This window comes from Anas platyrhynchos, chromosome 9 (assembly GCF_047663525.1).
Source record: "Anas platyrhynchos isolate ZD024472 breed Pekin duck chromosome 9, IASCAAS_PekinDuck_T2T, whole genome shotgun sequence".
Lineage (NCBI taxonomy): Eukaryota > Metazoa > Chordata > Aves > Anseriformes > Anatidae > Anas > Anas platyrhynchos.
This window is the reverse complement of record NC_092595.1, coordinates 12015016-12033637: the sequence shown is the minus strand read 5'-3', so window position 1 is coordinate 12033637 and position 18622 is coordinate 12015016. Positions and strand designations below refer to the sequence as shown.

The following is an 18622-nucleotide window of genomic DNA, read 5'->3' as shown; positions in this document are numbered from 1 at the left end:
ATGGAGCATTGGTAGCACAAGGGGCTGTGGCTGCAGCTCGCAGAGGGATCCCTGGAGCATCGTCAGGTCTGGAAGCCGTCTTCATGCTGTCTGTTTTGATCATCCCAGCCTGCGGTTTTTGGCTCGTGACAGTTGAGACTTGCTAGAGAATAAGCAAGGACCTGAAAGTTGTTGAAGGTAATGAAGTGTCTATGAAATATGCTCCGTCACAAGGACATGTTTGCGTTGCATATGTTCCTTTTGCTGCTCCCGTCTTTGAGCTTCTTTACCTGCATCGTTAATGAGGAGGCAGACGCTGTCCTGGTAGCTCCAGATCTTCAGACTTAATTTCCTAAGTGCCTGAGGAAGTTGCTGCAGGGTTAGAGGTGGCTCTGTTGCTCAGTCACTTCACTGTCACATCCGCCTTTTTATAGGAGGGCACCTTTTTTTGAACCCCACAGTTGGCAGCGTTTGAGGTGGGCTGGAGAGGTATCAGATGCGCCAGTTTCTGGAAGCACCTGCCGTAGCAGGGTGAAGAAACAATGTGCTTCTCCCAGCACTGAGAAGGGAGCACATATTTTGGACATTCTTTAAAAAACAGGAAAATCCCCAAAGCCAAGAAAATGGGAGACAAAGCCTGAGTGAGGTTTTAGAAAACAAGCCAGAGAGAGAGCAGCCTTGGAGCCAGTCTCACACCTGACCTGCTCATGCTGCTGATGGAGGCATAAGCCAACCGTCCTCAAGGCTGGAACAAACCAGCATGTTCTGCCTCAGCTCCCTTGGATGGGGAGGTTTTCCAGGGATTCAGGGCCCCTGGAGCTGCTGTAGACAGAGGCAGCAGCAGGATCCACCTCTGCTGATGAACAGGGGCCTCGGGAGTTAGGGAGCCTTATAAAAAACATGTTGTGCATCCCTGGTGGAGAGGATCTGTGTCTGAGAGTTCCCTTTCTCTGTTGCCCTGGCCCTCTTTCAACTCCAAAGGATGCTCTTTGGGCAGGAAATCCCTGCACATCTGTGTGGTTAATGGGTAGCTGGTCAGCCCTGCATGGGGTGCTGCTGATGTCAGCTGCCATATTGCCACCTGTACCCAGCACCAAGCCATGTTCTCCTTAATTACTGACAAAAATGTCTCTTCAGAAGCCTCCCAATAATTACTCAAGCACCCACTTAAGTGGCTTTTAATTTAGACTCCCCACCCCCACACTCATACAATTTCCAATCGCAAGCACAGCTAATCTTCTGGAGAAGCTTTTGCAGGAAGAAACACAAATAACTTGCCCCCTGGTTCATACCACCTTGCATGAACTTTGGTGAGCCCACAGCATCCCAGAAGACGACATTTCCAACAGGCCAGAGCAGACGTGTTCAATCATAATGAAAGATGAAAGCTCTTGTTGTGAGTTTCCCTGTATCTGACAACACTTGGCAGCGCTACAGCACCTTTAGTTGGAGTGCTGCTGGCTGCCTTGCCAGCTCGTCACATCCCCAGAGGCTGCCCCGTGCCCTTGTTGCCCCTCCAGTGCCCACAGGCTCCTGCAAATGCCCTGGGGCCAGCCCCAAGGATGGGTCATGGCCACTGTGCTGGGTGCCATGAGGGGGGCAGCTGACAGTGCCTGGGGTGGTGGGGAAGAAGAATGGGGGAGGACGGCTGGGGAAAAGAGAGCTTCCAGTTTTGCAGCCCTCTTTGTGGTGTTAGAAAGGGAAACTCAGGGGTTCCTGTGCTCTCATCCCAGCTGTTTTCAAGAGGGGAGGCTTTAGGACAGGACTTTGATGGGTAAGCATCAAAGACCCATCGCCTGTTTGTCCATGCTTGGTAGAAGGGCATTGGTCTCTCCAGTTATTTCTGCTGTTTTATGGGGGTAGTCTCTGCACCCCAAATTCAATCAATGGCTTGTCTGTATGAGGGCTCCAACAGCCCTTTAACTGAATAATGTGTTTTGTGTTACTCAGTGGAATAAGACTAAAGAAACCCTAGCTCTTTCCCTGAAGTGAGAAAAGAAACGTACACACGGAGGGAAGACAGGCAGGCAAGAACAGATAGCCAAACAGAGAGGAGGAAAGAAATCACACAGTATGGGAAATCCTTGCCCAAGGTGAGCTGTAGAGATGGTACAAATAAAGGAAGCAAGGGAGCAGGGTCACTTCTGCTCCAAGTACTTCTGGAGTTCAGCAGCCTGAGGGCAGAAAAGGCCAAGGATGCAATTCATGGGAGGGCGACACATGTGAGTGCTATAGGTTGAGAGGCTGTGACGGATGGCTGTAGAAGGAGCAGCCAAACAACTGGTAATGGAGCTTTTTTTCCCTTCAAAAATGCCACTTTATCAAAACTGTGGGAGGGAGAAAGGAAATAGTAATGTAAAAAATAATAATAATCCACTGCACAGGGATTTAAAGACTTGGTTTCATGGCACTGCTCTGCCTTGTGCAGAAGCAGAGACGTGAGTCCTGGTCTTGAGGGTGATGTGACCACCAGCTCCCCCGCAGCACTGTGCTTTCTTGTTCCTCTGGCATTTCACAGTGAGCTCCGGAAGGTCTCGTTTTCATTCCTTGTGGGGAACAGACATAGCTTTGAAACCTCAAGGTTTTCTGCAAAGTGGCTTTCTGTTCATATTAGTTCTGGCACTAGGCGAGTCCCAGAGGTCAGGCGGAAAGGACTATTTGTGGTTGCACAGCCTGGTCTCCTGCGTTGCTCGAGTCCAGACTGCACAGAGCAAGCCCAGGAAGTCCTCTGTGACAGGAATATCAATAGGGCAAGAAACTTCTAGAGAAGTGAGATCTGGATGAGAGGTTAGGAAGAGCCGTTCCCAGCTGAGGGTGGTGCAGAGCCACGTTCCCAAGGGAGCTGTGGGATTTCCACTGCTGCAGGTCCCTCAGCAGGGCTCAGACCAACCTTGTCAGCGGTGATGAAGGCGCTGCTGGCACGGTGCAGGGGTGACCTCTCCAGGGTCCTTTGTACCTTGTGTGCTATGATATCAGCTCATCTATTTTTGAAAGAGGTTGACTCTTAGGATAAAACGATAGAGAATCCATCACAACTCTTGCCATATCATTCTCTTGATGAATTACCTTTGCTATTAACAATAAATACGAGCCTTGCCTTGACTTATAGCCTCCGGATCTCATCCTGACTTTGCTGGATTGAAGAGTCCCTTGTTTTCAAAATGTTCTTACTGAGAGGTGAGAGATTTATCAGTCAGGGCCAAGTCCTCTCTGTCATTCTTTTGGATGCAGAGCGCCTCAAACATTTTCCTCCCATGGCCAGTCTTTCAGCAACAGCAAACTATCAGTGGCCACAGTATCACCAGACTGAGTACAGCAGATCAACAAGAATCAGCTGGCCACCAGACTTTGTGTCTTCTGCCTTAAGGGTGTTTGCAGAATTGGGTAAAACTGGAACAGCATTTCTGCTTCTGCTCCACGTTGCTCTGCTGGGGCACCCCAGGGTGGCTTGGGCTCTCTGAGCTGCAGTCCTGCAGAGAGAGCTCCTGCTCAGTCATATATCTCTCACGGTTCCCACTTCCAGAGCCACTGCCTTCTGGAAAAGTGTGCCCAGTTTTGAAGTAATACAGCCTGCACTCTTTGTCCCCAGTGGTTTGTTCTGGCTGCATTAAAATGAAACTTGTTTGAATGCACTCTGTTTCCCGGTCACTTCGGGTTCGTCCCTTCACCAGACCTGCTGTGATCATTAATTACGGCTGCATTAGTCTTTGCATCCTTGGCAAACTTAGATTTGCTTCCAGGCTACTGATATCTTTATTGTTGTCTGGATTGCAATAACTGTTTGTGAGGCTCAGGGGAGAGAAGATATGGGATTTCATTTTACTGGGGAGATGGAAAAGTTGATTTACTGCTGGGGAGGGAAATAAATGGCAAAACAAATAGCAAGAGGTGTGTTTTGAGGCAGGGAGGTATGTGAGGGAAGCAATGTATTCACCTAGGTCGTCATTACGTGGCATTTTAGGACACCAGGGAATGTGGGAGTCTTCAAGCCTTGTCCTGTCTGTATGACAATTGTAATCTCTTATTTACATGTAGTGCTGAGCATACCCTTGCAGGATGTGGGAGAAATAAGCAGGTTTGGTTAAATAAGATGCAATCTGGATGCGTGTAACTTCAGAGGCATCCTGCGGGCAGGATTAATGGCCCAGCACTCCTGCTCTGCAGAGCTCAATGGCAGTGGGAGTACCAGGGTTTGTCAGAGCCGCTGCATCTCCTGTGAGCTCTCTGAGCTGCAAGGAGTCTTTGCCGAGTGTCAGAGCAGGCGGCTGCCCCTTTGAAGCACGGCTCTCCCAACGCGGCAGGATTAGAGATCCCACCTAGCTTAGGCTGTGAGACAAGCCAAGTTTGGGGTCAGGGAACTTTCCAAGGCTTCTTTCGATCTGTCAGAATCCATTACGTGCGGATAGAGAGATTTATGGGGCTGGAGAGAGTTTGTTAGTTCTCCTTGACAGCTTCGCTCCCTTCCTCCCCATCTTGGCCTATGCCAGTGCCACACGCACATTAACAAGGTTGATGCCACCAAGCATTGACTTGCTGGGGAGCAGATGGTCCCACAGCTCTGCTGGAGGAATGCGATGGGGCTTTTGTTCTCCCTCCCTTCTTTTTATCATTCTCAATCACATCATCGGGCTGTTTTGCCTCAGCCAAGATCTAATCAGGGAGGCTCTGTTTGACTTTCAGCAAAGTCAGCTTCACAGAAACTTTGAATTGAAAGGCTTTTCCCCAACTGTTTTGAGAACAATTTTGGTTGGAGGTGGTGTTTGGCTGCATGGTTACAACGTGAGGAGGTTTCCCCACATGAGCAGCTCTCCTTCCCCACAGGGAGGGCAGAAACGTGAGCAGCACCTTGGCCTTGGGCCTGAAACTGGGCCGCGGGGCCATGGTCCCCTCCCCAGCCACACCACAGCACCTCAGGGAAGCGGGCACCTCTCACAGTGTGGAAGGTGTGGGCTGAAACGGGCTGCAGCCTGTAGGCTGTCCTCAATAGGATTCAAAGAGCGCGATGGGGAAGGCTGGAGGAGTTTTCTATTCATGAAAGTGCCGCTGCCCTGCGGCCTGAGGCCTTGGCCTCTGTTCAGGCAGAGAAGAGGACTCGGTGTGCAGTCTCAGGCTCACGACCGGGGTGGTTCTGTGGTGGTTGAGCATCTAAATCACGCTCTGCATTAAGCACAAGGTGCGTGGTCTCTTCCTCTTTCTCTCGTGCTGTGAATACAGATGCAGGACCTGGGGTGAAACTTGAAGTCCCCGCGCTCCTTCCCCCTGCAGCTCCTGCAGGCTGCTGGGGCTTAGGGCTGTCAGCAGGCAGCTGCAGGTGAAAAAGTCCCCAAGGGGGCAGATGGAGGAGTTGCTGGGTGGTGCAGGGAGCCTGCTGAGGAAGAGGAGGCAGGGGGAGGAAGGAAGGGAGGCTGTGGTCTGTCCTGTCTTTCAAATGCAGCAGCTGCGGTACAGGCAAGGCAACGCTTGGGTCTTCTTCCCACAGCCTGAGGTGTGTGCCCCTAAGCCTAGAGCAGCTGGTTGCCTCTGTGTCCCTTGTGGGGGATGAAAGGCTCTGCCCTGCACAAGGTTATCTGCAAGTGCAGTTCCTATCCTTTCACTGCTCCTTGATTGCAGACCCTTCAGTGAGGCTCTCTCCCGATGTGGGAGCAGTTTCAGATGCCTCCCCTGCTGCTAATCCCTTTGAGTCCGTCTGGTGGAGACTGCCTTTGCAGCAGGATGCAGGCAGCAGAAGCACCCCTAGACGATCTCATTCCCTGCCACTTTCAGCAGGTGCTTCCAGAAACTGGGAGACAAAGAATATTCAGCTTCTTGAAGGAAAATGCACCAAGACATTTCCATTCCTAGACAGCCACAGTCGCCTTCAGTGAAGTAAAGCTCCCTTGCATTCCCTGCCTCCACCTGGTGCAGGCAACAAGTCACTGAGGAGAAATAAAGCCTTCTTTGTTAAGCAGAAATCCTCTCTTAGAAAGCAAAACCATATATACGAACGTATAAAACCCAAGCAGAACTATTTTCTTTCCTGGGCTCCACTTGGCTTTGCTGTGTCGCTGCTGCTTGTGGCCCAGTTTTTGCAGCAGTGGTCTCATTCTGCAATCTGCGTAACTGCTTACCTGCCACTGGCTCTAAGACACAGCCAAGCCCAACTTCTCCCCAGGCTGGAGTTGTTTCTAAAGGCACTGCGTAAGCTAATGAATACTCTCATGATGAGTTGCAAATTTGGTTTTAATTGAATCTTTGAAGCCAAAAAAAGGGGGTGAGGGGCCCAATAAATAAATTATTTTAATATAGCAGTCAGATGATGCAGGCTCTTCTGTGCCTATTAAAAGGCCTAGTCAGCTCAGAGCTCAGCTGTGCGAGAAAAGACCAGAAAGCCAGCCAGTTTCCCTGCTCTGCCGCTGTTTTAGGGCCAGATCTCTCTCCCAGAACAGCAGATTTTTAAGGGGCCGTGTGAATTCTTATTAGGCATCCAAACATAGATATAAAGCCATGCATTGTAAACGGAATTACCCTGAGCATAAAACAAGCAAAATACTGTAAGGTCTTTTCTTTTCCTTATCAGGTTACCCAGGCACGGTTTTTTTTTTTTTTTTTTAAAAAGTCCGCCCACGCAGAGAGACTGGGGAATGCCAAAGCTGCATGAATTTTAATTATGCTAGACATGCAGCGAAGGGCTACCTTGTAAAGAATAAAGTTAATAAAACATGGATATGGGCTTAATTCCACTTAATAAGCAGACCTGACAAAGCACATATTTTAGATGTAATTTACCCAGTGTGGAAATTGGGTACAATTCTTAAAAGGTGGCTGCATGCAGACTTTCAAACCGAGCGGTGCTTTCCTATTGGAAGAGCTTTGTTGCTATGCTGCTCTGAAATGGTGAATTAGGCCATTCAGAATTACTGGCCAGGCATGGGTGTCATTCTTTTCCCCATTCAGCTACAGAAACGCACTTATACATTTTAAAGTAGCATTAAATTTAAATCTCTTCCTTAACTTTCGTGCATGCATTTTCAGTAGCTATGCAGAAAAAAAAAGAGAGGGGAAAAAAAAAAAGGCATACATTTCTATCTGTAGTTAGCTCCCTGTGTACAGAATTAGTAAAACAGAGATCTGTCTAATGACTGAATCTACAGAACGTAGCCCATGGCTTTTGAAGGCTCTATGAAAAATAAACAGGATATTCTGTTAGCAGCCCTGCGGGAATTATTGCACTTCGCTGAGGAAAGATGCCAGTAACCTCCGTTTTGACCTAGATAGATCATTCTGTTTAGGAAGGTAAGGGAAGGCAATTCTAGATCTCTTCTCTGCTCAAGCCACCAAAGCCCTGACATTCATCTAGGTCTTCATTTTAAACCTCAGTACTGAGGAGAAAAGAGTTTATTTATCCAGTGAGCAAAACCTCAGAGATGACAGCGAAATGTTGAAATGTTTATGTTGGCCTCCTTCCACAGCCCGTGCCTAATGCCTAGCCTCCTTTGAGCTCAGGGTGCAGAATTACTGGTGTTTAATAAGCACCAGCAGTCTGCTTCTCCAGCAGCGTGGGCAGCCTGACCCTCTGCTTGCTCCTGTGTGCGGGATGGGGCCTTTCTCCACAAACTGTAGGAGTATTGGGGTCTGTCTCCACCGTGATCAAAACATGATCTTGCTTGTTCATTTTATGAATGGGCGCTGTTCTCTCCTTCCCTCTTCAGAGCGCAGGCTGTGTGGCTTCCTGGGCTGGGACTGGAAGTGAGGAGGGAGCCCAGGGGAGAAGAGGCAGGGGAGAGGAACTGCCTTAATAATTACATAATACGGGATATTAATATTCTATTAGTATTTTTATAGAGAGATAAAAGGATGTGGACAGAGAGATATATAAAAAACGATGTGCCTTAAGGAAAAATGCCCCATTGGCCCAGTTTGCTCAAACAATTCAAGCTCCACTGGCAGCAGGGAGGGACGCAGCCCCTGCCTTCAGCACTGGCTCATGGAGCAGTGAGTGCTGCACCACCCTCAAAGCTGCTGCAGGTGGAGATGGATGGAGATGGTTGCAGCTCCGTTCACCCAACTGGAAGTTGGAGGAGAGAACTTCTGCTGGCAGGGTACAAGGCATGAGAGGCTTGTCTGTTTTGCTTGGCAGCCCACCCAAGATAACACATTTCACCTGCAAGAATGACAGTGCAGGGACATGATGAGATTGGCCTTCGGTTCTCTGGCTCGAGACCGCTCGGGGCTCGCTCGGTCTTTGTGAAAGCATGGGCTGCTCAGCAAATGTTGTGAAGCTGGGGCGGGATCCAGAGTGGTGCAGAGCAGATGCGCATGCCAGTAATGTCACCAGGAGTTCATGGCGCCGTGCCTGCACTGAGAACCAAACCCTGTGGACTACTTGGCCATCTATAAATAAAGACAGACCTGTGTGTTAGCAAATGCAATACTATATTCAGTTTCACAAGCTCGACTTTAATTTAATTCCATCACTGCAGAGGCAGAGAGACCTGGGAGAAGCATTTCTTCTCAGGGTTGCAGCGGCTCTCTTTTCAGACCCACAAATCACCAGGAGAACCTGTGACCAGCTTTGTCGCTGATTAGGATCATTTTTAAGTGCAGAGCTGCTGCTTTTCGTTTGCAGCTACACGAGAAAACAAATGAGTCGCATGACAAAGTAAGTGAAACTTATCTAATACAGCGGGGGATAAAACGGCATTCTTTTACCAGAGATTTGAAGACTACAGGCAGAAAGTATCTTCGTATAGAGATGGAAAACCTCTTTCTTGGGAAGATATCAGATTTGCTCTCATCCTTTGAAGATGAAGCTTTGGATAATTCACTGGCAGTTCAGGCAGTGATTCTCTGATTGCAAACAGCTTTCTTTAGGCCATGCCTGTACCTTGTACTGCAACACTCTTTGATGTCAAGTGAAATAATCCAGCAGAGAAAATTAAAATATGAAGCATTTTAGTTACAGGAAAGGGAAGAAAAATCTTTATTGATTGGGACAGTGAAATCTGCTCCAAAAAGTTGGCAGCAGTTAAAAGGAGATCAACAGCCAGACATTTATATCTCCCAAATGGTTTTGAATATCTTCCTCCCCTGTTCTCCCTGGGAGAACCCGATTCCGCCTCGTGTTGGCATGCACACGATTAAGAGTGAAAATCAGGAATTAATGCTAGAGTTTGGCTAATCTTTGTGGTCACAATGGGTGGAGGTTTCGCTTGCCTTTTTTCCCCATGTATTACAATAGTTTAGAGCTGACGTTCTTGTCGCCAAGTAGTGACACAGATTATTTTGCTGAAGTTGGTAATTCCCAGCGGGTGTCCCCAGTTGGTTTAAAGTGCCCTCTGCAACCAGATAAGTGCTTCACCCCACGGCTTCTGGTCTGGGTGTGCACCTGGGGCAGCTGAGATCCCCTCTCCTGCTCTGTGCTCCCCCAAGTGTCTTCCAGCTTCCAGGTGCCTTCTGCACATAGCCGTGCTAGCTGATACTCGGACCTGAAATCTGGTGAGCCACCATCCTTGTGGCAGCCACAGCAGTCACTGGCGTGGATGACCAGGGGCTTCTGCACCTTCAGTTTAGTTCGGTGCAGCCTACAGGCTGCAGACAGAGGCTGGGGGTGCCCCGAGCAGCGCAGCTCCTGCTCCAAGGCTGCGCTCTGCCTTGGGACCCCTGGCGGCAGAGGCAGCCCGGGGGAGCCGGGGGCTGCTGCCGCTCGCCGCCTGCCCGGAGAAACCGGGGAAAGCCGCGGAGCTGCTCGGGGCTGGGCTCTCGGGAGCCTTCGGCAGCGGCCGAGGAGATGCTGGGGGTGGCCGCACGCCGCTGGCTGCTCGGGGGAAGCCCGGCGGGGGCGGCCGGGGGGGGGGCTCCCGGGGGCTGCCCGGCCGGAGGGGCAGAGGCGGCGCGGAGCTGCAGTCTGCTCGCTCTGCCTGCGAGCTTTTTTTTCTCATCCGAACCTCGATCACGTAGGATTGCGTAGAGGAGGAGGAGGAGGAGGAGGAGGGCGAGCGGGAGCAGCTGCAATTCTCCCCCAGCCCCCGGCCGGTACCGATTCCCCCCCCGCCCCCCCTCCACCTTCAGCCGCCGCGGGGCTGCGGAGCTCCCCGCCGCTTTGGCAGCGGCCCCGCTCGGCGTGGGCGTCCGGGGGGGGCTTCCCCGGCCCCTCCTTCCCCTCTCTCCTCTCCTCCCCCCGGCTCCCCCCTCCCCGTTATTCCTCGCTGCCGGACCGAAGGATGCGGGCGAGCGGCGAGCACGGCGCGGCTCCTCCTCGCCCCGCCGCCGTCGGGCGGCCCCGCGGAGCATCCTGAGCCCCGCGCGGAGCGGCAGCCGCACCCCCCGCCCTCCTCCTCCTCCTCCTTCTCTTCCTCCTCCTCCTCCTCCTCGTCCTCGCATCGCTCCTCCTGCCGCTGCAGCCGGGCCCGGGGCCGCCCCGGTGCCGAGCGGCCGCAGCCCCCCGCCGGGCCGGACGATGCGGGGCGCTGGCGGCGGGGACAGCCCCGCTGCCCGGGCACAGGCGGCGAGCAGGGCCGGGGGAGCTGCGCCAGCCATGGCGGTGTGAGCCCGGGGCCGCCGAGCTGCGGCGATGTGAGCCCGCACCCGCCAACCGGGACGCTTTTTTTTTTTTTTAATTAATTTGATTGCATTGCCTTCTTTTTTTTTTATTATTATATTATTATTTATTTCTACGCCGGCCTGGTGCTTCTTCTTTATTTTTTTTATTTTTTATTTTTCCTTTGGGGCTGCTTTTCCTTCCCCTCTCCGCCAGCGGAGTGGGGAGGGGGGAAAAAAAAAAAAAAGAAGAGGAAGAGGAGGAGTGCGAGCAGAGATGCAGCGCGGCTCGCCCTGAGCCCGGGAGCGGAGCCGCGGCCATGTGCGCGCCCGGGAGCCGCCGCGCTGGGGCCGGGGCCGGCCGCGGGCCGGGGGGGCTCTGACTTTTCCCCCCAACCCTTGGGATCCTCCGCGCGCCCCCCTCGCTCCCCCGATTCGGCCCCAGCTGCCTCCGACGGACCTTTGCAAGCGGGGCGGCCGCCTCCCGGATTTCCAAGGCGCGGGGGCGCTGCCTGCCCGCCCGCCTCACCTCGGGGGGCTTCGCCGCCGACCCTCCCGCAGCGGGCTTTGCGCTCTCCGGGGACAGCAACCCCATGGGCGGCGGGGTCCGGCGGCCGGCCATGGTTGTTAGCCCGGGCTCCCTGCTCCGCCTGGCCGGCTGAGCCCTCCCCGCTGCCGGGACTCGGCGCCGCAGCGCGTTAAGCGGGGCGCCCCCGGTCCCCTTTCCCCCTCCCCGGGGGCGAGGGGCGCAGCGCGCCCGGCCAGCCCCGGCGGCGCCCCCCCGGAGCGGAGCGGCTTTGGCGAGGCGCGGGGGGCCCATGAGCGGCGATGGCAGCGGCTATCGCCAGCTCGTTGATCCGGCAGAAGCGGCAGGCGAGGGAGTCCAACAGCGACCGGGTGTCCGCCTCCAAGCGCCGCTCCAGCCCCAGCAAGGACGGGCGCTCCCTCTGCGAGAGGCACGTCCTGGGGGTCTTCAGCAAAGTGCGCTTCTGCAGCGGCAGGAAAAGGCCGGTGAGGAGGAGACCGGGTGAGTACAGAGGGTCGGGGCCCTGGGGACCCGCTCCGAGGCGGGGGGCAGCCCCCGGAGCCGGCAGCTCCCGGGGTGGGGGCTCTCACCCCTCCGGCTGGGGACGGGCTCGCTCCGCGCCCAACTTTCGCCCGGGTCCTGGCGCATCTCCTCCCCGAGCCCCTGCGAGCATCCCTCCGAGCATCCCTCCGAGCATCCCTCCGCCTCTGCCCCGACTGCGAGCGCCGGGGGTCCTCCGGCAAGACAGAGCCGGCGGCTGGGTCGGGGTGGCCTCACCCAGGACTGGATTTTTCCACCTCCCCGTAGGTGCGCTTTTTCAACAGCCTGCTCTTAATTTCTGCATAGTGACAAGGAAATCGATGAGCTGAGGATCAATTAGAATCGTGGCCATTTGATAACTAGATCCATCAAGTGCTACTTCTTGAGCGGAGTTGCATAGGGAATTTCATTAGCTCGGAAAGCTTTCCAGATGGCAGCTGCATGATTGTTGCACCTAATACTGAGCTTGCGAGGACCTAGAAATGCATTTTGGGGTTGTCTTTTCTTCCTTGCTTTCCTTTATCCTTCTGTGCGTGTGTGTGTGCGTGGTTGATCTCGGTTCCTTGTGGAGAACTTCAGCTCTGGTGTACGTGTTGCTCACATTTCCATGATGAAGTCCCACCACCACCCACAGTTTCGGTTCTGAGCGCTGCTCTGTGCTCTCAGGTGTCCTTGGTAGGCGTGAGAACTCAGTAGCTGGAAGAAGGCCCTTCGTGGTTTCTCAGTGGGATTATTATTTACTTCTTCCTCTATTTTTCCACTACTATAAACCACCACTAAGGTAAAGAAACAAAACCAACACAGATTGATTTGGGAAGCTGCTTCGAACAGGTACTTTTCTCAGGTGTTTGTTAGTATCGTGGTTAAAAGGTGGTGATGCTTGTTTACTCATCTCTTACGATGTGCCATCAGCTTGTGCAATCTTTCCATGCTTCCCATATACATTAATATTTTGTTGATTAATCTGTTCATGAAGTCTCGTTTCCATATCTGAAGTCTTTCAGCCACGACTGCAGCAAGGTGTCAGAGCTAGCTGATGGCAGCTCTTCTGGTCTGTGGATTGAGGTATTTGACCTGCACGCAAGGGAGGAATAAAAACAGGGGGAAAGCCTCTCACCGTGGAAGGTCGCTTACTCTTGCTGTTGTCAGTAAAGAGGAAAGAAAATTATGGTGTTGCATTGCTGTCAGCATCCCTGGTGCACAGGCTGTGGGGCAGGGATTGCATTTAGCTAGCCAAATGCTTCAAGACTTGCAATGGGCTATGCTATGAAAATCAGACTCTTTTAGCAGTCTGTTTTAAAGCAATTACCAAAAGAGGCTGTAAAATATCTGAAATATTGTGTGGCTTGACATATTCAAAGGGAAAAAAATGCGTTGCCTTTTTTTTCCCTCATATTATGGTGAGTGGTGGCCTGCTGGGCCATCCTCTATATTAATTATCCTGTGAGTCCAGACCAAAAAATGGCTCTTGCCCAAAAAGTGTCGTCATTTTGTCTCAGGAATCACTCTTTGTAGGATCAAGACTGGGACCTGGGAGTCTCGCTGATGAAATATTTTCTCGTTCCTTTCCATCTCCATTTGCTATTGAGCGATGTCTCTCAGGCCGAGGAGTGAGCAGGTGGGAAGTCCAGACCTGCTTCCTAGATACCAAGGTGCTTTGTCACATTACAGTTTGTGTGACTTTTGCAGTAGGATGTGGGTGCTGAGGCTTTTTATGGGTCCTACCACAGTGCTCCCAGCTGCACAGGTCCAGTTCTGCTTCCCTTGGATTCACTGAATGCCTGCGAAGAATCGCTGAGATCTAAGAACTCCCTCGACTTGCATGGACTGTCTTGCTAAGGAAGGTGTTTAGTAAGTTACACACCAGAGTGATTTAAAGAAGACTTTTTATTGACTCAGAAGAAGGATCAATGCTAGTCAGTGCTGTAAAAATAGAGCTGTTCGGTCTTCAGGCTGTCAGTCAATCACTTGTAACCAGCACTGTATTCATTTGATAAAATTAAAAATGAAGAGAAATTAATTTGCTTTAAAATGTCAACTGGCCTTTAATAAGCTATCGACAGTTCCTGCTTTAGTTCCCTCTATCAGCCTTTTAAGTTGAGGTTTGTTTCAGCGTTACACCCTGCTCCTGCACTCAGGTGTGCTGCCCAGGAGGCAGCGTGCCGCTGGGTTTGCTGCTGCTCAGATTGTTTATTCAGGGAGGGTATTGTGCCGATTACTTATTCATTGCAGAGTCACTCTTGTGCATAGAAAATGACATGCAAATGAATAGGAACGGGTTTAAGGGATGTGCATACATTGTGCAGTGACCCACAACCCCAGTGATTATGTGTGCTTAATGATATGCTGGCTCAGTACTTCCGAAGAGTGAGAGGAACGTGAGAAACATGCGCGTTCACAAGGGCTAAAATCCCATTTGGAAGTGGTACACTGTGAGGGGAGCTGTTGGTGCCTTTTGAAACGTGACCTTGCTTTACAGCTGGAGGGAGTAACCAACCAAATCCGTAGCTTTCGCAGAGTGGTTTACATCTATAGTACCCAACGGGCTCTACCAAACAGAGAGCGTTCTCCCCATTTTACAGGTGGTGAAACCAAGGCATGGAGCAGTTCCCTGACACAGAGACCTAATTCCCGATGCTCCTTCCAGCACACCTCGCTTTGGGCAACCCACTGCTCATGAGATGGCGATGGGGTGGGCAGCAGCAACGTGCACTGCTGGAGAAATGGAATCTGGCAGGGCTCGTGTCCCCTCTGCTCTTTGCTTTTGTGGAAGTAGTGCTGGGAGCTTAGATCAATTAAATGTTTGTGATGTGCAGCTCAGTGCCCTAACCAAAATACTCCGTAAGGATGGGTGCGGGCAGAGTATCCGCGAAGAGAGGATGAAATTCTCCCGCTCCCGTATGGGAAGGGAGAGCTGGCATCTATGAGAAGCTCAGGGTGGGCGTGAGTAATCGTGGGCTTTGGGAAGCTGTGGGGGAGCAGGTCCATGCAGGGACATCTTGTATAACCAAAGCTATCCGCGCCTAGGGAAAACAGGCTGCAGAGGCATCTCGTTTGTCAGCCGTGCTGTAAAACCAGCACATGGATCGTCTGCCTTTGTGATGGGCAAAGGCAGCTCCCTTGCGCATGGTCTCCCTCTCTCTTTCTTATGTTCTTCCTCTCTTGTATGTGTTTGGCTCTAAGGTGCCAGGCCAAACAAGGACACTGAGTCTGATGGACGCGGCTGGAAATTTGGACACCTAGGCTTAATTCCATCATTGGGAATTAACGCAGGCTGCTGGCAGCAGCAGTGCAGGTGTCGAGCAAAATATGTGTGTGTTGAAGACCACCGGCACAATTATACATATAAAGTACATCCAGAAAAGATTAAAGAACATATTTTGTTTTGACTGTGGCAACTTGATAGAGGTTCAAAGGAAATCAGTGTCTGGCATGGCTTTTTGGTGCAGGCTCAAGAGATGGAGAGATTCTCTTAATCAGAGAGTGATAGATCCAAGAGCTGAATGCAGAAGACAACACAAAGGAGCCCTGTGTGGCTTCTCAGCCAACAAATGGTTGAACAAAGTAGTTGCATCCTCTTTAGGGCTGAATTAAAGCATCCGGACATGCTTCTTCCTCGGCTCATTTGTAGTTCTGCTGCTGGAAGCCCTGGGCTGGTGGGTGCAGCCTGCTGACAAAAGCTGAGGCTGTTGCTTCATGGCTCATCTTCTGAGGGCACCCCAGGGAGCTGGGCTGGGCTTGTCCTCTCAGCACACCCTGGCTACAGAGCAGTTCATCGAGGAGTTTGGGAGCCTTGCAGGGGAGGGCAGCAGGCTGGGGCAGCGGGCACAGCCTCCGTGATGGGTGGCGGCAGGTCTGTCTGAGCAGAGCCCGGTGAAGGGCTGCCCTTCCTCAGGGAGGTGATGTCTGAATTCAGTCACCTTTGGGTCAGGCAGCAGCAGGCATTGCAGAGCATCGTCTCTGTCTCTTTGGGCATCATTTCTGTAGGAGGGTTTCCAGCTCAGAATGCAGAGCTTAGAGTCAAACAGGTTTTTTCCCCCAGGAAGAAGAAGAACAGCAACAACAACCTGTTTTTTTGTTCCTTCTTTTTTTTTTCCTGTCTGATATATATTTTGTGTTCCTTGAGGAGAAGGATGCTTTTCCTTAAGGAGATCTAAAGGTTTCTTCCAAACTGAAGGAAATGGCTCACATGTAAGGAAAAAAAAAAGCAGTAACTTAAACCATGTTTTCCCTTTGCGGTATTTCTCAGTTTGAATAATACATGGCGATTTGGAATTTAAAGTATATATATGTAGATATTTTTGCAGCAGTATAAGTAAAATATGAGCAACTTTAGCTGAAGGACACAGAAGGACCTTGTTCATTCAGAGATTCATTTAAAACATTTGAGAAGTCTGTCATCTCTGTAAGCTGTTAAATTCCCCGAGTTAAATCCTGAAGCCCTTTCTGATTTCATGTAGGGTGGAAATGATGATTGAAGCTCGTGGAAAAAGCACTTTTTTAGTTCTCCATCAGATTTGTCCTAGTCCTTGCCTGCGTTTGTAGCCGTGCATCTCAGAAGAGCTGTCATACCTGGCAAACCTGTAGAATTTGGCCCCGCTGGTGTCCGAATTAACTCAGCAGGTAGCTGCTGCCCGCGGGATGGTTCAGGATCCCAGTGCTGCCCCACACAGCGTGGCTGGGTGCGCACCCAGCCAGGGGTGGCCCAGCACCTTCTTCTGCCTGGTGCTCTGCAGAATTTGGTATTGCCCTTTGTCTGCCTCTGCTGTCCTGCATCCGAGGAGCTGGGGGCAATAGAAATGGCTGGAAATGCCGGCATCGCCTTGCCACACTAGCTGGATGAGGGTGTGTACAGCAAGTGGCCAGCCAAATGCCAGCCTGTGTTGGGGAAGGGGCACAGGCTGCAGGACATGTGTCCTCCTCGCTTGGGGCAGCCTCTCACCAGCAAGGTCAGCCCGTGCCAGAAGGTCCTTCTGTGCCCCACGGTGCTAATGAGTGCCAAAATAATCAGGAGGGGGGAAAAAAGGCTCCCTCCCGGTCGTGACAGCTCGGCAAATAGACTTCTATTTCTCCGATCGAGCCCCGGGGGTGGCATCGCTCACATTCGTGACTCCCAAACGTGGGGACTGTCACGGCGTGCGTCTGCGCTCGGGTGCAGCGGGGAGGTCGGGGAGCACCCCCGGGCTCTGCGGCTCTGACATGGGGGAGGAAGAGGAGGCTGCGGGGTTATCCTGAGCACGGAGAGCTGAGCTTCCAGCCCGCCTCGCAGCACGGGCTGCAGGGCAGCGTGGCACTCAGCGACCTCTGGGCTGGGTGCTGCCGATGCCAAGGCAATCTGTGGAAGCAGTCCAAGCTGCTGGAGGGATGGGTTTCTTTTCTCCCCAATGGCCTCGGGGGTAGCTGTGCTTGTGGGAGCGGTGAGAATGAGTTGCCAGCAGGGGAGGTTCCCCATTAGAGCAGTGCGAATGAATGATTCCTCCATCGCCAGCCAAATGGAAAAGTCAGGGGGAAAAGAGGTCTACGAGCCGTTATTTTTGCTCCCCACAGAACAAAAGATCCATATAAATCATTTTATCATTGACTGATCTATCTGGTTTGGGGGGAAAAAAAGGCTCAATTCCATTTGGAGAATTGTATTTGTGCATTTTTCTTTAATTTTCAGGTATACTTTTAAACAAAATGCTGTTAAGAAATTAAAAAAAAAAAGAAAGCTTGAGTTCCAAAAATATAAAATGAAGACAAGATTTTCTTCCTTCCTTCCTTCCTTCCTTGCTTTGCTGAATTCAGCATGAACTTAGAATAATTTCGGCAGACCAGATACTGCATATTTTAACAGATAAGAGATCTATTACAACAAAATTCAACAGCTTGACTCGGGCAGTGTGGAGCACAGAGCTGCCCCGGGAGCTGAGCAGGCTGCAGGAATCTCACTCCTGTGAGAGACAAACGTGATAATGAGCCTCGCTGTGGTGAGGACCAAGTGCAAACCCACTTGGGCTTATCTGCTTTCCTTCTTTCCCCTCCCAAAACGTGCACACCAGGAGCTGGCAGATCGCACGGTGGCCAGGTAGGCGTTTGTTCCGCCCCTCTGGCACTTGTGCTGTTAGACCTGTCCCTCTGACCAGCCAGGTGCACATCATTGCCGGGACTAATCTACTGCACAGCCGAAGCCAAGCTGTGATTTGTTATTATTAAAATCAAAGGAAGGGTTTTAACAAACAGAACACGTGAGGCGTTGACATCCCTTTCATATTTGCAAGTTGCATGGCTTGGCAGGAGAAGGTGACCAAGAAGGGAGCAGGTCAGGGAAGGCAGCTCCTTAAATGCACGCACGTCTCCGTGTTCTGCCGGCAGAAGGGCTGCACGTTTGCATTTCCTCCAGCTCCAGGTCAGCATCACTGCCGTGGCTGCCTTATCGTTGTACCTTAGCCTTGGAAGTGTGAGGAACCCTGCATCAAAATGCTTGCTCTGTACCTGGGCTGCACGCGTTGCAGAAGAAGCTATCTTTGTACTCTCCTCTCCAGTTTAATACGGGATTTGTCTCTCTTGCCTAGCTTACATGGAATTCTTTGCATTCATACATTATCCGTGAGTGTGAGGCAAACTGCTGCATCCATTGTTTAACTTCTACTCTGCTCTGACACACAGCAGAATCCTGGAATAGCTGGGCCTTTCTGGAGGCTGGTTTTACTCTGCATCTGGGTTAAAAGCTGCTTTGTGCCCCGCACCCAGCGAACAACACTAGCAGGGACTCCAGGAATAAATTACTTTTAAAGGGGGATTTGTGCTTTGACAGGAGCTGGGGTTTGGCGTGGCTTGGTGTCCCTGCAAGGAGATGCCTTAGGGCTGTAGCTCCTGGGACAGCTCAGAGCTTGGAGGATGTGGAGCAGTGCCGCAGCCCCTGGCTGGGGTCAGGGTGGCAGGCAGGAATTGCAGCTCCCTTCCCAGCTGCGTGTGCCTCTGCTGTGCCTGCAGCTGTACAGGGGAAAAAGGGGGGATTTTGTCCAGGTGATGCTGCCTTCAGAGCAGGCAGCAGTGTTGATGTTGGGAGAGCTTGGCTCC

The 18622-nt window shown here is 51.8% G+C and overlaps 1 protein-coding gene across 9 annotated transcripts in view; it reads left to right on the top strand.

Annotated features, from left to right (window-relative positions):
* Positions 1-18622, top strand: part of FGF12 (fibroblast growth factor 12) — a 230317-nt gene that overhangs the window by 125098 nt on the left and 86597 nt on the right. The window contains exon 1 of one of the 9 annotated variants that reach the window (XM_021278713.4): positions 8445-8617. The exons of 6 other annotated variants lie outside the window; for them this stretch is intronic. Coding sequence is in view for 2 of the 3 variants with exons in the window: in XM_027463962.3 (XP_027319763.1) it covers positions 11323-11521 (199 nt within the window). In the remaining variant the exon portion in view is untranslated. Of the gene's footprint in view, positions 1-8444; positions 8618-10138; positions 11522-18622 lie in introns of those variants that run through there. 2 more of the 9 variants (XM_027463962.3, XM_027463963.3) reach the window with 2 other exon arrangements.